The 16801-nt window shown below is 47.8% G+C and overlaps 1 protein-coding gene across 1 annotated transcript in view; it reads left to right on the top strand.

The window, feature by feature from the left end:
* Nucleotides 1-16801, top strand: part of ptgr2 (prostaglandin reductase 2) — a 50019-nt gene that overhangs the window by 10708 nt on the left and 22510 nt on the right. Inside the window, 6 exon segments of the mRNA XM_087990207.1 lie at nt 2372-2490; nt 5358-5549; nt 11224-11394; nt 12375-12584; nt 15117-15198; nt 15201-15237. Of these exon segments, the coding sequence (XP_087846333.1) occupies nt 2372-2490; nt 5358-5549; nt 11224-11394; nt 12375-12584; nt 15117-15198; nt 15201-15237 (811 nt within the window).

Below are 16801 nucleotides of genomic sequence, written 5' to 3'. Positions count from 1 at the left end.
AAATGAACAGAGGTGAGTTGGGTGGATGTGCAGGAAAATCTCTGCTAGATGTGAAAAGATCCTTTTGGGGCCTTGGACAGCGGTGAGGGGAATGGTGGTGTGGACGTGGATTTTTACACCTTGTGCGGCAGCAGGGGAAGTTGCCGGGTGTGGAGGGTGAGTTGGTGGGGGGGGTTGCGGATCGAACGAGGGAGTCCCTGAGGGAATGGTCTCTGCAGAATGCAGATAGGGGTGCGGTGGGTGAGGTCTGACTGTAGGTGGCGTAAGTGGCAGAGGACAATGCGCTGTATTCAGAGATTAACGGGATGGAAGGTGAGGACCAGGGGTGTTCTAGTCTTGTTGCAGTTGGAGGGGTGGGGTTTGAGGGTGGAGGTAAAGGTAGTGGAGGAGTTGCGCTGGAGGGTATTGTTGACCACGTGGGAGGGGAAATTGCAGTCCTTTAAATAGGCCATCTGGGATGTTTGGGAGTGGAATTGCACCTCCTAGGTACAGATATGATGGAGGCAGAGGGATTGGAAGTGAGGGATTATGTTTTTATAGGAAGGGAGGGGTGCGGGGGTAGAAGGAGCTGTTGTCAAGGTAGCTGTGGGAGTCTGTAGGTCTGAAACAGATGTCCGTGTTGAGTTGGTCGCTGGAGATAGAGATGAAGTCATCCAGTAGGGGGAGGGAGGTGTCAGAGGTAGTCCATGTGAACTAAAGGTCAGGGTGGAAGGTGTTTGTGAAGTTGGGGAAGATTGGGAGGGCAGGTCACTGACCCTTGTTTACAGGGTTTGCTGAGGTGACCTTTTTGCTGTTCAGAATGCTGCTTCTCAATCTTCTTTCTCCAGGTACTTCACTTGTTTGCAGAAGGTACAGGGTGACTGGTTCACACTTAAAAGGTCTCTGATTTATTCCTTAAAAACAAAATTCACAGCTCCTAGCAGCAGATGAGGGTATCTTCAGGTCTGAGTTGCTTTTTACTGCAGAGCAGAAACAGCTCCTCCCCTTTCAAAGGTCCATTGGGTTATATCCTGAACATTCACATCCCCAATCTGTTTAGCTACTTAGGAGTCACTCTCAAATTTGTTGACGGGCAAGGGGACCTTCCGGCTGTGAAATGGTGACAATGACAATCGATACTTTTTGCTAGCCAAATCTCCATTTGTACACAGCCCGTAGCTCCAGCTCATTTGAAACTAGCTTTTCCCCACTGAACAAGTAACTGTGTAAACTTGTTTTTAAAGCATGCAACAATGCTTAGCTTTTAAAACAATTCTTTTTCCCATTTCAGTCCACAATCAAAGATGCAGGAAAATAGGAAGCCACCGTCCTTACAATCTCTTTTGAAGTGTTAGAAGATCAGATTAGATTCCCTACAGTGTGGAAACAGGCCGTTCGGCCCAGCAAGTCCACACCGACCCTCCAAAGAGTAACCCAGCCAGACCCCCTTCCCTCTGACTAATGCACCTAACGCTAAGGGCCAATTCACCTGACCTGCACATCTTTGGACTGTGGGAGGAAACCGGAGCACCGGGAGGAAACCCACGCAGACACGGGAAGAATGTGCAAACTCCTCGCCCGAGGTGGGATTCGAACCTGGAACCCTCGTGCTGTGAGGCAGCAGTGCCAACCTGTTGTAAGACTCTGTGAATATCCACACCAACTTATGTTCACGTTAATCTCACCACATCAAATAAAATCCCATGTTAGTAACCTCACACAAGGAATAGCTGTGATTGTCATGCTCTCTTCTTAGGTTAAAAAATGTCTCTTCTCAGGATCAAGACTTCACTTACAAGACCAGCATTTGTTGTACATCTGCATGTGGCCAATCTGGATAAGGACAGTAGATTACATTACATTACAGTGTGGAAACAGGCCCTTCTGCCCAACAAGTTCGCCGAAGCGCAACCCACCCATAACCCTACATTTACCCCTTACCCAATACTACGGGCAATTTAGCATGACCAATTCACCTGACCTGCACATCTTTGGACTGTGGGAGGAAACCGGAGCACCCGGAGGAAACCCACGCAGAACGTGCAAACTCCATACAGTTAGTCGCCTGAGGTGGGAATTGAACCCGGGTCTCTGGCGCTGTGAGGCAGCAGTGCTAACCACTGTGCCACCATGCCGCCCACAATAGAATTGCCTTTGTAAGGAGACATTACTAAACCATTGGGTTTTTATTGTAGCCTGCCAGTTTCAAGATAATTTTTACAAATGTTTGTTTTAAAGGTAAAGCAATTCAAATTTGCTGTAATTGAATGTGTGTCCTGTGGATTACTAGTCTGGTAAACGCTGTGATCTATGGCTCACATCAGGGAAGAGGGCACCCGGATTGATCTCCAGGAAAGGAATATTTATGTTTCTTCCTTTCTCCTGTCCTCAGGGAAGAATGGAGAGCCAGTTGCTGAGAATTTTAGGGTGGAGGAGAGTTACCTGCCTCAGGATTTGCAAGAGGGGCAAGTGAAGGTTTGCACCAAATTCCTGTCTGTGGATCCTTACATGGTAGGTACATGTTCCTTTTGGGTTGCTCGGATGCAATGTTTACCTCAACGTTTTATTTCTCAGACGTAATGTCAACCTTTAGACAATCGAGGGTCCATCACAATGCTGGACTTGTCTTATCAGGAATCTTTTATCAACCAGGCAGTGGGAATGAGGAGGGAAGTTCAAAGTCTGCATTTCATACGCAGCATATTCTGCCATTATTTGTGCATGAAGTTTTACAAAATGTCCAAGCTTTGCAATATATTACTGGTACAGTATATAAATTACTGTAGAGAGGGTATCAGATATTTGGACATTGGGGTTGTATGTTTAGATCAACAGCCATATTGCCTACAACAGCGACCCATTGCTCTGCAAAGATGATTCCACATTTTAGTGGCTTCACTGCATTAACTAACATCTCCAACAACAATAATCTAATCATCTCCTCTTGACATTCAGTGGTGTTACTGCATTCCCCACCATCAAACATCCTGAGGGGTTACCATTGTCCAGAAGTTCAACTGAATTAGCCATAGAAATACTGTGGCTACATGACCCAGGTTCGATTCCAGCCTGGGGCGACTGTGCAAACTCCACACAGACATTCTCCCCGTGTCTGCGTGGGTTTTCTCCGGGTGCTCTGGTTTCCACCCACAATCCAAAGATGTGCAGGTCAGGGTGAATTGGTCATGCTAAATTGTCCGTAATGTCCAGGGATGCATCAACAAGGGGAAATGTAGAGTGTTAGGGTAGGGGGAATGGGTCTGGGTGAGTCACTCTTCAGAGAGGGCCAGTGTGGACTTGTTGGGCCAAAGGGCCTGTTTCCACACTGTAGGGAATCTAAAGAGCAGGTCCGAGGCTAGGAATCCAACAATAAGTAACTCTCAACCTGAAGGTTGTTGCAGATGCTTCAGCCTCTGCGCTCTGCCATCATTTCAGAATGGAGATATTTTGTACAGCTTTCTGCTCCTCCTGCTGCTTGATGGGCTGCTACCATTCACTGACAGGATTGCAGAGCCAAGATCTGATCCATTGGCTGTGGGATCACTTAGCTCTGTCTATCTCTTGCCATTTTGGTCTGCAAGTAGTCCTGCTTGGCAGCTTCATCAGGTGGTTACCCTATTTTCGGGCATGCCCTCCTGCACTCTTTGAACCGGGGTTGATCCCCTGGCTTGTTGGTAAGGGCTGAGTGGGGGGGATATGCCAGGCCATGAGGTTACAGACTGTGCTGGGGTACAATTCTGCTGGTGTTTATGGCCCACAGCGCATCAGGGATACTCCAATCTTGGGTCTGTTTAGCACCGAGAGAGTTCCACAAAACATGATGGAAGTTATTCTCAATATGAAGGAAGGACTTTGTCTCCATAAGGACTGTGCACTGGTCACTCTTACTAATGTATCTGCAGCTGACAGATTGGCAAGGAAGGGGTAAAGTATGTTTTTCTCTCTTGGTTCCCTCACCACTGACTGCAGACTTAGTCTAACAGCTGTGCCCTTTAGAACCCGCCCATCTCCATCAGTAGTGCTGCTGCCGAGCCACACTTGGTGGTGGGCATTGGCGTTCAGATGTGGGGTACATCTTTCTCCCTCCAAATGTTAGGAATAGGGACTTAAAACTGTGTGTCAACTTTCTAACTCCGAGGCGACAATGATACCAGTGGAGCCACGGTTGACAATGGCTCCTTGCTTCCTTCAGTGTTACTGCCAAACGGCGTTCAGTGCGAGAGGATTTGCTGCAGTTTGTGCAGCCTGCTTTGTGCAGTTCAGCTGTCAGGATTCTTACGTTACAAACGCGGCTGCGGTTTCAACAATAAAGCACTCTGAGACGCTGTGGAGAGGCGATCTGTTTTAAGTGCTGAATTAATCCTTTAAAATCGAGGCCATGAAATCTTTTGCGTCCGACTATGGGGCTAGACAGAGAAACATAAAAATAGGGAGCAATACAGCACAGGAACAGACCCGTTGGCCCACTATGTTGGTGCTGACCATCATGCTATTCCAAACTAATCCCATCTGCCTGCACGTGCTCAATATCCCTCTATCTTGTGACTGTTCACCTGTCTAAGTGATACTTAAACATTGCTTTAGTACCTGCTTCTACCAATCCCCTCAGCAGCTGATCCAGGCACATTTCTTTTTAAAAAAAAAACATTTTTTTTCACACATCTATCCTTTAAGCTTTTCCCCCTCCTCTCACCCTAGACCTACACCAGTATTTGCCGAAAGTGAGATGCTGGAGATGAGAGTCAAGATTAGAGTGGTGCTGGAAAAACAGCAGCAGCATCCGAGGAGCAGGAAAATCGACGTTTCGGGCAAAAAACCTTCTTCAGGAATGGCTTTTGCCTGAAATGTTGATTTTTCTTGCTCCTTGGGTGTGCTGCCTGACCTGCTGTGCTTTTCCAGCACCATTTCCACCAGATCCGTGCCTCGTGTAATTTTGTGCTTCTGACAGGAAGAGCCTTAGTTTACCATCACATCGGAAGGTGCTGCATTCCCTCAGCACTGAACTGTAGGAGTCCGTTGAGGTGAGGGTGACCAGCACATCGGGGCATCCCGAGGTTGTAAGGAAAAGCACTCGCTGCATCAGTAGTAAATCAGAGCAAATCGGGAGAAATTCCTTATCTGCAGCAGGGAAAATCTGAAAGCCAGATCATCCAGGCGCACGTTCATACAAAGGGAATGCCAGACAGTGGGGGCACACCCATAACTGAGATGATTGGTTAGAGAAGGGTGACAGAACCCCAAACTAATCCCATTGATCTGGACGGCATACTCTTGTCCCCTGCCCCGCATTCTTCTCATCACTCAAACCTTCATTGAGCTGCTCTGGAATTGATTAGTGTCCCAGCACTTAATGTTTGCCTTTGATTTGATCTCGGCAGCGATGTAAGATGAATGAAGACACTGGTGCAGATTACCTGCTTCCGTGGCAAGTGTCGAGTGTGGTGACTGGTGGAGGAGTGGGTCTGGTTGAAGACAGTAAACACCAGAACTTTCGCAAATGTGACGTCGTGACTTCGTTCAGCTGGCCCTGGCAGACACGAGCCGTTGTGGATGGGGCTGTCCTGACTAAGGTAGTCTCTCGTTGCACCACGTTCCTTCCCAAAGTTCAAGGCCATTGCGGTGCTGCCCTCCATCGCTTCCCTCACACCTACTCTTAAAATGTCACTTACCTTCCAGGGGGTGGATGGTGACGTTAGGTAATATCTGTGGGCCAGTAACGCAAGAGGCCCCAGGTCAATCCTCTGGGGATATGGGTCCAAATCCCAACATGATACCTCATGGAATAGAAATTCAACTCATTAACCAAGAATATAAATGGTGGCTCAGTGGTTAGCACAGCTGCCTCGCAGCACCAGGGACTCCGGTTCAATTCCAGCCTTGGGTGACTGTCTGTGTGGAGTTTGCACATTCTCCCCGTGTCTGCATGGGTTTCCTCCGGGTGCTCCAGTTTCCTCCCACAGTCCAAAGATGTGCAGGTTAGGTGAATTGGCCATGCTAAATTGTGCATAGTGATAGGTGCATTAGTAGGGAGCAAGTGAATGGGTTTGGGTGGGTTACTCTTCGGAGGGTCAGTGTGGACTTTAGATTAGATTAGATTAGATTACATTACAGTGTGGAAACAGGCCCTTCGGCCCAACAAGTCCACACCGACCCGCCAAAGCGCAACCTACCCATGCCCCTACATTTACCCCTTACCTAACACTATGGGCAATTTAGCATGGGCAATTCACCTAACCTGCTCATCTTTGGACTTGTGGGAGGAAACCGGAGCACCCGGAGGAAACCCACGCAGACCACGGGGAGAATGTGCAAACTCCACACAGTCAGTCGCCTGAGGCAGGAATTGAACCCGGGTCTCAGGCGCTGTGAGGCAGCAGTGCTAACCACTGTGCCACCGTGCTGCCCATGAGCCAAAGGGCCTGTTTCCGCACTGTAGGGAATCTTAAGAAAGCTGGTCTCGGTGATAGTTTCATGGTTACTATCAGCTGTTGTAAGAATCCATCTTTAGTAATGCCTTTTTTTTAGAGAAAGAAATCTGCCATCCTTACCTGGTCTGGCTCACATTTTTTTAAATTCTCTGGCTGGCTGGCCAGAGTTTATTGTCCGTCCTTAGTTGCCCTTTGAGAAGATGGTGGTGAGCTGTAGTCTGGGTGCTGTAGGTTGACCCACGGTACGCCCCACTAACGGTGAGGGAGTTCCAGGATTTAGATCCAGTGATGCTGAAGGAGTATGTTTCCAAATGTGGGCGCAGAGTGGCTTGGAGGAGGGTGGTGCTCCTGTGTATCTGCTGCCCTTGTCCTTCTTGTAGGAAGTGGCTGTGGATTTGGAAGGTGCTGCCTGAAGGTAACTCCAGACTCGATACAATATGGCTGACTCTTACCCACCCTCTGAAGTTGCCCTTGTACTATGCGGCTTGAGAGGCTGTTAGGGAAGGCAGCAAACATTAGCCTTGCCAGTATCGCCCAGATCCCATGAGTTGTAAATAAATATGCAGAATGTGTTTCTGTAGCCCTCTGTTTTAGTGTATAAATTTTATTTAAAATTGTTTCTGAGACTCCATATTGGGCCACTTTGCATTGTGGTAAATGGCACTTCTGGTTGCTGGGGGAGAGCATGTTTTCTCATTCGATGCAACTTCGGTCAAGAGGCGTAATGTTTCAAATGGAGAGGAGCCAGCTACAAAAAAAAACACTCCAAAAATGTACGGAATGTTGGTCGTTATTCGAGAGGGGCTGGAATAAAAGATTGAGAAGGTTGTGTTTCAGTTGTACAGAGGGGGTCTTGGTCAGACTCCATCTACAGCAAACGGAGTCCAGATCTGGACACTGGACTTTAGTAACAAAGTATTGACCTTAGACAGTGTAACAGGTATTCACCAGTGCCTTAAAGTTAAATTACAAGGACAGACTAAGCTAGTAGTATTTTAAATATTAAATGTGAAGGGATAATTTAATTGATATAATTAAAGGAGTATGTATTTGTTTTTTAAAAACTTCTTCTGAAGAGGAGGGTCCAGAACAAGGTGTTATAACTTTCTTTATAATAAGGAGTTATAACTTTACAACCAGACCGGTAGCAGAGCGCCCTACAGTGTGGAAGGGGGCCATTCAACCCTTCGACACACTGACCCTCGGAAGAGCATCCAACCCCGACTCAACCTCAACCCCAAATCCCTGTCAGCCGGCATTTCCCATGGCTAACCCACCTACCCTACATATCCCTGGACACTGTGGGACAATTTAGCATAGCCAACCTGTCTAACCATCTGTGGGAGGAGACCCACGCAGACACTGGGAGAACGTGCAGACTCCACGCAGAAGGTCACCAGCGGGTGGAATCGAACCCAGGGCCCTGGTGCTGTGAGACCGCAGTGCTAACCGCTGTGTCACCCCATGACTGTCTGAACAAAAAGTGTGGGGAGAGTCCAGTGCAAATGTTCAAGACCAAGTTTGGAGAGAACTGGAGCAAACCGAGTTCAGGTACACGTTACCCACATGGTCTTACTAAGGGGCAGAACAGACTCCAGATCTAAATGGTCTCTCCTATGCCATGTTCCATTTTTTGGGGGGTTAAAAAGAAAGAAGAATGTCCATCTTTTATTGGAATTAAGATGTTGAGAATGATCTAATCCTGAGTTTTAAATACCGGAATCTTATTTCAGATAGGAACGTGATCCTTTGAGTTGGGTTTTTTTTTAAACTTGATTCGATTACGGGATGAGGCCTGCGTTTATTGTCCATCTCTAAGTCGAGTCCATTGCTGTGAGGCTCCAGGCATGTGTAGGCCCAACCAGGTAAGGAGTCAGCCAGCATGAAGGGGGCCCTTCTTCCCTGCATGAGCTCTCTGGAAAAGTGGAGGTGAAACTAATTGGATCATTCTTCCAATAATCGTGCTATTCCCCGCCCTCAAAGTTGTTGAACCTTTTTTTCCTTTGAACCAGTGCACTCGCGACTATTAACCAGCCGTGTTTAAACAGCACCTCCTGTTGGTTGGAGGGAGCTGGGTAGCTCTGATGAGGATTTGCTGAGGTTGGTGACTCACTGCTGTGCTGCAACAGCCTGCAAAGTCGGAGTGACTTGCAACCCTGTGATCACCTCATTCGAGATAGAAGCTGACAACCTAATAATGTAATTCATCACATTGGAGAAAAGAGATGCTTTGTTGCCATGGTGATTATTTAATTGGAGCAGAAAAATATTCGATTGAATTGTTCGGATAAATGGAAGGAGCTATTGAGAGGATCCTGTGTCAGAATTTCTGCATTTTCCTTTTGTGTGTTTAGCGCACCAGAAGTGAAAGAGGTTTTTAGCATAGCGCTCGCATTAATGTGACATTCCAATGTCCAACTATGAAGTTCCAACACAATTTAGCATTGTATAATGCTTTCCTTGTGTGCAGCCTCTGACCAGTGTGCCAGTCTCTGAAGCATAGAGAATGCTGGAGAAACTCAGTGAGTCTGGCAGCATTTATGGTGAGGAAACAGTTAACGTTTCGAGTCCAATACAATCTTCAGAGCAGTTCTGAACTGTGCCTCTTGATCAACAGATGCTGTCACACCAACTGGGCTTCTCTAGCACTTTCTGTTTTTATTTCGGATTTCCAACATCCGCAGCATTTTTTGCTTTTTTTTAAGTAGCTGGTTGGTCTGAAGACTGGTGACCAGTTATCGATGACAAAGGCCTTGTGTCAGTGAACAGCTGTGTGATCGGCTCTCAAGCTGGAGAGTGTTTCTTTCAAACATTGACAATCAAATCTACACAAAAGCAGGAGCTGTGTTCACTGCAGTAAAAAGCATCATGCGCCAAAAGATAGTCTGTTTGACACCCATTTTCCAGATACTGTAAGCTACGTGACTGCTAATTGATAAATCAAAGACTTTTACTATTGGGAACTAGTCCGTCTCTATTCCTCCTTCAGTCAAGTGGAAGTATCTGGAGAAGGAAGACTGGGAAGTCATGTTGAAGTTGTACAGGACATTGGTGAGGCCTCGTCTGGAGTACTGTGTGCCGTTCTCGTCACCTTGTTATAGCAGGGACATTGTTAAACTGGGGAGGGTTCAAAAAAGATTTACCAGGCTGTTGCCTGGAATGGAGGGAACTGCCAGAGAAAGGGGCGGATGCAGTTGCAATTACAATGTCTAAAAGACATTTGGATAAATTCGTGAAAAGGAAAGGTTTGGAGGGACATGGGCCAAGCGCAGGGAACAGAGTTGGTGTGGACTGGTTGGACCGAAGGGTCTGTTTTTATGCGGTGTGACTCTATGATGATTCCAACAATTTTGTTCTCATTGATTGTTGACCACAGTATTGTACCTTGAACCCTGCTTGCCTAGGCATGCTTCCCTCCTCCGATTATAAACCACAGTGGACAAATGACCCATTAGCAAGGCAGACTTTGAGTGAAGTATTAACGACACACAACGTGATCAGTTATAATTGTCAGAAATCAGATGATACCAGGTTATAGTCCGAACAGGTTTATTTGAAATCACCAAGCTTTAAGAGTGTTACCCCTTTGTTAGGTGAAGTGCGAGAGAAGCACACAGACCCATAAATTATAGGCAGAGGGATCAAAAGGTGGTACAAATGGTGTGAGTGGAGTGTTGACAGGCCAAATAATGAGTCTTTGCAGGTGATCAAGAGGGTTAGACGGTGTGAGAAAAGTGTCAACAGCTGACTAACAAGTGAAGGGATGAGCTATAATCCGATTTAAATGGGGCAGAGAGATGGCTATAAAACATTAAAAATAAGGTGTACTGGAGACCAACCAAACAACTGGAATTATAGAGTCCCTACAGTGGGGAAACTGGCCCTTCAGATAAAAATGTACAGTTCTGTGTAAATAAAGCAAAGATGATGTGAGAAAAATCCATTTCACACAGCAAGTAGCTAGTGTGTAGAATATGGAGGAGACCGATTCAATTGTGGCATTCCAGAGGGCACTAGATTAGATTCCCGACAGTATGGAAACGGGGCCTTCTGCCCAACCAGTCCACACCGACCCTCCGAACAGTAACCCACTCCCCTACATTTACCCCAGACTAATGCACCCACCCTATGGGCATCCGGGAACACTATATGGGCAATTTAGCACAGCCAATTCACCTAATCTGCTGCATCTTTGAATTGTGGGAGGAAACCTGCACAGACACTGGGAGAATGTGCAAGCTCCACACAGACAACCACCTGAGGCGGGAATCGAACCCGGATCCCTGGCGCTGTGAGGCTACAGTGCTAACCACTGAGCCACCACGCCACCTACGGTGTAAAGAGTTGCATGCTGAGGGTCTAACCTGTATGTACTTGCTAATTTGCTCTCTTTCTAGTCAAACCTAATGGACTATGTAGATTTTTAACAGTGGTCATTTTAATCAAATTCACTGGGCAGAGTCCCACAGGATTGCATTCGTTCTGTATTGAGCTCAATCTTGCACTCTGGGCAAAGTCCGTCTTCCACTTCATTGGCAATGTTTAGAAAGAAGGAAATCCCTTCAGGTTGCTACAGCCAGTGAAGTCCTTGTGAAATGCAGTCACTATTTCAGGGGAGGAAAAGTGACACCAATTTTGACCCAGTACGTTTCCCATCAACAGTGTGAGGAGGATGATGGTGACCAGTGAAGCTGAGGTGCTGTAACAGACGTACAGCACCCAGATCCTGTCGTTGGCTCGGCTGCGCGGGTTGGGTTAAGGTTGATCTCTTTTTTTTTTCCTTCCGTTTCACATGACTGTTTTGTCCACTTTCTAGATTGACCCTGAGCTCGTTGACGGGCACCTCTCCTACCTGCTGGGTGCTGTGGGAATGCCTGGCCTCACCGCTTTGCTGGGGGTGAGAGAAAAAGGTCACGTGACACCCGGAGCCAATCAAACGATGGTCGTCAGCAGTGCAGCAGGAGCCTGTGGGATGTTGGCGGGTCAGGTAACCTCACCGTCAACGGAATTGGAGAGAGTTCAGGAAAGCTGTTGCTGGGACTGGGGGGTTTGGGTTATAAGCAGAGGGCTGGATAGGCGGTTTTCACTGGAGGTTGAGGGTTGACCTCAGATATTTATAAAATCATGAGGGGTATAGATCAAGCGAATAGCAAAGGTTTTTCCCTTGGGGGGGGGGGGGGGGGGTTCAAAACTAAGGGGCGTGTTTTTTGAGGTGAGAGGAGAAAGATTTTAAAAGGGTGGCGAGGGACAATATTTTCACACCGAGGGTGGTTCACATTTGGAATGAACTGCCAGAGGAAGTGGTAGATACAGGTGCAGTTACAACATTTTGGATAGGTACACGAATGGGAAAGCTTTAGTGGGATATGGGCCAAATGCAGGCAAGTGGGACTATTCAGTTTTGGAAACCTAGTCAGCATGGACAAATTGGACTTAGGGGTCTGTTTGCGTGCTGTATGACTATGACCCACTCTCCTAGAGTATCGTGAGTGGAGCTTGCTTGAATAGCATGAATGAACTGCATTCTGATAGCCTGGTTGCACATCACTCAGTTGATTGACCTCTGGACTAATAGTCTAACACATAACCGCTACAGCATAGCACAAACAGTGACTCCCTTGATTAGTGGGGGGGCAAAGTCCAGAAAATCCAGGACAGCATCCAGGGCGACACAGTGGTTCGTGCAGCTGCCTCACAGCTTATACTCTGGAGATGTTAATTGAGATCAGTGAGACTGAGAACGTTGGTAAACTCTCCAAAGGTAAACTCAAAGCTGTGTGTCTCTGTGTTTGTCAGTTGGAATCTAATGAATAAAATGCTCCTTTTTGTAATATACGGATGTATATTGATGGGATTATGCAATCGCTTCTCCTGTTCGGAAACCTTGACATACTATTTCGTTTCCAGTATGTTCGGAGGCTGCAGGCTGATCCGTTTAATTGTCTAACATTGTCGTGGTGCCCGCAGATTGGTCGGCTCGAAGGGTGCTCCCGAGTTGTTGGGATCTGCGGCTCTGATGAGAAATGTCAGCTCTTGGTCAGCGAGATTGGTTTTGACGCAGCCATCAACTACAAGAAGGATAACGTGGCGGAGAAGCTCCGGGAATACTGTCCGGCCGGAGTGGACGCTTACTTTGATAATGTTGGCGGGGATATCAGCAACGCCGTCATAAATCAGGTAAAGAGAGCAAAGGATGGAGGAATGGGGAGGCTGGGAAGTCACTGAGGTTGGTTTCTTCCTAATTGGGTGAAGGATGGTAACTTGGATAGAAATGCTAGGGAATGTAGGGAAAAGGTTGGCACAAGATAATGATGTTTGTTTGAAGAGCAGACATGAGGGGCTGAATAGCTGCCTCCTGTGCTGGAACATTCTGATTCTTGTGATATATGTTCGTGCAGCAAAACTCCAACTGTCAGCCAGGGGAGGGAGGCGGGGGGAAGTGGAGGTGTTGATGATTTCATTTGTCCAAAGTTCTCCTCCCTGTAGTTTCACAGCTGGGGGAATATCCTTCTTTCAAAACGACCCTGTTCTCCTTTACAGTCATAGAGATGTACAGCAACCCGTCCATGCTGACCAGATACCCCAACCCAATCTAGTCCCACCTGCCAGCACCCGGCCCATATCACTCCAAACCCTTCCTATTCATATACCCATCTAGATGCCTTTTAAATGTTGCCTCCACCACTTCCTCTAGAACATAGAAGAATACAGCGCAGTACAGGCCCTTCGGCCCTCGATGTTGTGCCGATTCAAGCCCACCTAACCTACACTAGCCCACTACCCTCCATATGCCTATCCAATGCCTGCTTAAATGCCCATAAAGAGGGAGAGTCCACCACTGCTACTGGCAGGGCATTCCATGAACTCACGACTCGCTGAGTAAAGAATCTACCCCTAACATCTGTCCTATACCTACCGCCCCTTAATTTAAAGCTATGCCCCCACGTAATAGCTGACTCCATACGGGGAAAAAGGTTCTCACGGTCAACCCTATCTAAACCCCTAATCATCTTGTACACCTCTATCAAGTCACTCCTAAACCTTCTTTTCTCCAATGAAAACAGCCCCGAGTGCCTCAGCCTTTCCTCATACGATCTTCCTACCATACCTGACAACATCCTGGTAAACCTCCTCTGCACCCGTTCCAGTGCCTCCACATCCTTCCTATCGTATGGCGACCAAAACTGCACACAATACTCCAGATGCGGCCGCACCAGAGTCTTATACAACTGCAACATGACCTCAGTACTCCGGAACTCAATTCCTCTACCAATAAAAGCCAGTACGCCATATGCCTTCTTCACCGCACTATTTACCTGGGTGGCAACTTTCAAAGATCTGTGTACATGGACACCAAGATCCCTCTGCTCATCCACACTACCAAGTATCCAACCAATAGCCCAGTACCCCATCTTTTTGTTACTCTTACCAAAGTGAATCACCTCACACTTAGCTACATTGAACTCCATTTGCCACCTTTCTGCCCAGCTCTGCAAATTATCTATATCCTGCTGTAACGTGACACATCCTTCCTCACTGTCAACAACTCCTCCGACTTTCGTATCATCCGCAAACTTGCTCGCCCAACCTTCTAGCCCCTCCTCCAGGTCATTTATAAAAATGACAAACAGCAATGGTCCCAAAACAGATCCTTGCGGAACACCGCTAGTAACTGCACTCCAAGATGAACCTTTACCATCAACTACTATCCTCTGTCTTCTTCCAGCCAGCCAACTCCTAATCCAAACCTCCAACTCACCCTCAATGCCATACCTCCGTATTTTTTGCAGTATGGGGAAACCTTATCAAATGCCTTACTAAAATCCATATACACCACATCTACCGCTTTACCCTCGTCTACCTCCTTAGTCACCTTCTCAAAGAATTCAGTAAGGTTTGTGAGGCATGACCTGCCCTTCACAAAACCATGCTGACTATCCTTGATCCCATTATTCCTATCCAGATGTTCATAAATCCTATCCCTTACAATTCTCTCCAAGACTTTGCCCACAACAGAAGTGAGACTCACCGGCCTATAGTTACTAGGGTTATCCCTACTCCCCTTCTGGCAGCTCATTCCATACACGTACCACCCTCTGCGTGAAAATGTTGCTCCTTAGGTCTCTTTTACATCTTTCCCCTCTCACCCTAAATCTGTGCCCGTCTAGTTCTGGACTTTCCTCACCCCAGGGACAAGACCCTGTCTATTCCCCCTATCCATGTCCCTCATAATTTCAAAAACCTCTATAAGGTCACCCCTCAGCCTCCGATGCTCCAGGGAAAAGATGATCCTCCCTTGTTTCAGATTCCCCACCAGAGGAAGTTGTGTCCGTGCAGACCCAATAGGCCGAAGAGCCTTTTCTGCACTACGTGATTCGAAGACTAATAGATAAATTTTAAAAATCTGTTCACCTTTTGGCCTAAGGGCTGAAAGGGATACAAAACCTGTTTGTAAAACCTGCCCACACCGTTTAATCCTGTCAGTGCTGCTGTAACTCCACCGTCCTAACAGGCACAGGAGGAAACCATTCAACACCTCGAGCTTTTTCAGCCTGCTGTTCGAAAAGATCATGGCTGATTTGACACCGGACTCCATCGCTCTAACTTTGCTTTACCTCTCTTGGGCAACTGGTGGCCCAGAAAGAAATATTGCTCTTTCTAAGTTTTTTTTTTGTCTTGAGTATCACAATATCTGTCTCTTCAATCCAGATGAATCCGAACAGTCACATCATTCTTTGTGGACAGATCTCCCAGTACAATAAAGATGTGCCTTACCCCCCTCTGCTGCCACCTCCATAGATGTGATCCGAAAGGAGAGGAATATCAAAAGGTAAGGGAAACATTCCACTCGCCAATACCAAGGGGTGCCCGATACGTGCACCTTCCTGCAGTGCCCTCCGAGAGGGATGATGCCACCATTTGAAGATTCGTTAACAGACAGAGCACCCAGTGAGTTTAGATTACTTAGTGTGGAAACAGGCCCTTCGGCCCAACAAGTCCACACCGACCTGCTGAAGCACTACCCACCCAGGCCCATTCCCTCATTTACCCCTGCCCCTAACACTACGGGCAATTTAGTATGGCCAGTTCACCTGACCTGCACATTTTTGGACTGTGGGAGGAAACCGGAGCAACCGAGGAAACCCACGCAGACACGGGGAGAATGTGCAAACTCCACACAGACGGTTGCCAGAGGTGGGTCCCTGGTGCTGTGAGGTGGCAGTGCCAACCACTGTGCCACCCTGGCTCCTCACAGATGTTACCAGACTCTGGGTTTCTTGGGCATTTATTCCAGATTTCGAGCATCCGCCTTTGTTTGTTTTGGTGACATCCTCTGGGGTCAGGATCTGTTACCCAGAACCAGGTCTCTTTTTGTTTTTCTCACCCTCTCTCTCCCACACTCACACACTCTCTCACACCCTCTCTCTCTCTCTCACACCGCTCTCACACACCCCTCCTCTCTCTCACACCCCACTCTCTCTCTCTCTCTCTCCTCTCACACCCTCTCTCTCTCTCACACCCTCTCTCTCTCTCACACCTCTCTCTCTCACACCCCTCTCTCTCTCTCACACCTCTCTCTCTCTCACACACCCTCTCTCACTCTCACACCCTCTCTCTCTCTCTCTCACACCCTCTCTCTCTCTCTCACACCCTCTCTCCTCTCACACCCTCTCTCTCTCTCACACCCTCTCTCTCTCTCACCCCTCTCTCTCTCACACCCTCTCTCTCTCTCACACCCTCTCTCTCTCTCACACCTCTCCTCTCTCACACCTCTCTCTCTCTCTCACCCTCTCTCTCTCTCACACCCTCTCTCTCTCTCACCCTCTCTCTCTCTCACACCCTCTCTCTCTCACACCCCTCTCTCTCCTCTCTCACACTCCTCTCTCTCTCTCTCTCTCACACCCCTCTCTCTCTCTCTCACACCCTCTCTCTCTCACACCCTCTCTCTCTCACACCCTCTCTCTCTCACCCTCTCTCTCTCTCACCCTCTCTCTCTCTCTCACACCCTCTCTCTCTCTCTCACAACCCTCTCTCTCTCTCACACTCCCTCTCTCTCTCTCACACCCCACCTCTCTCTCTCACCCTCACTCTCTCTCTCACACTCCTCTCTCTCTCTCACACACCCTCTCTCACTCACACCACTCTCTCTCTCACACCCTCTCTCTCTCTCACACCCTCTCTCTCTCACCCCCTCTCTCTCACACACCCTCTCTCTCTCACACCCACTCTCTCTCTCACCCTCTCTCTCTCTCTCACCCTCTCTCTCTCTCACACCCACTCTCTCTCACACCCTCTCTCTCTCTCACACCCTCTCTCTCTCTCACACCCCTCTCTCTCTCTCTCACACCCTCTCTCTCTCTCACCCTCTCTCTCTCTCTCACCCTCTCTCTCTC

The sequence above is a fragment of the Chiloscyllium plagiosum genome, unplaced genomic scaffold (genome assembly GCF_037043375.1).
Source record: "Chiloscyllium plagiosum isolate Xiang-an unplaced genomic scaffold, Cpla_swu_hap1 HiC_scaffold_8, whole genome shotgun sequence".
Classification (NCBI taxonomy): Eukaryota; Metazoa; Chordata; class Chondrichthyes; order Orectolobiformes; family Hemiscylliidae; genus Chiloscyllium; species Chiloscyllium plagiosum.
Note: the sequence above shows the minus strand (reverse complement) of the source record. Positions and strands in the feature narration are given on the sequence as shown.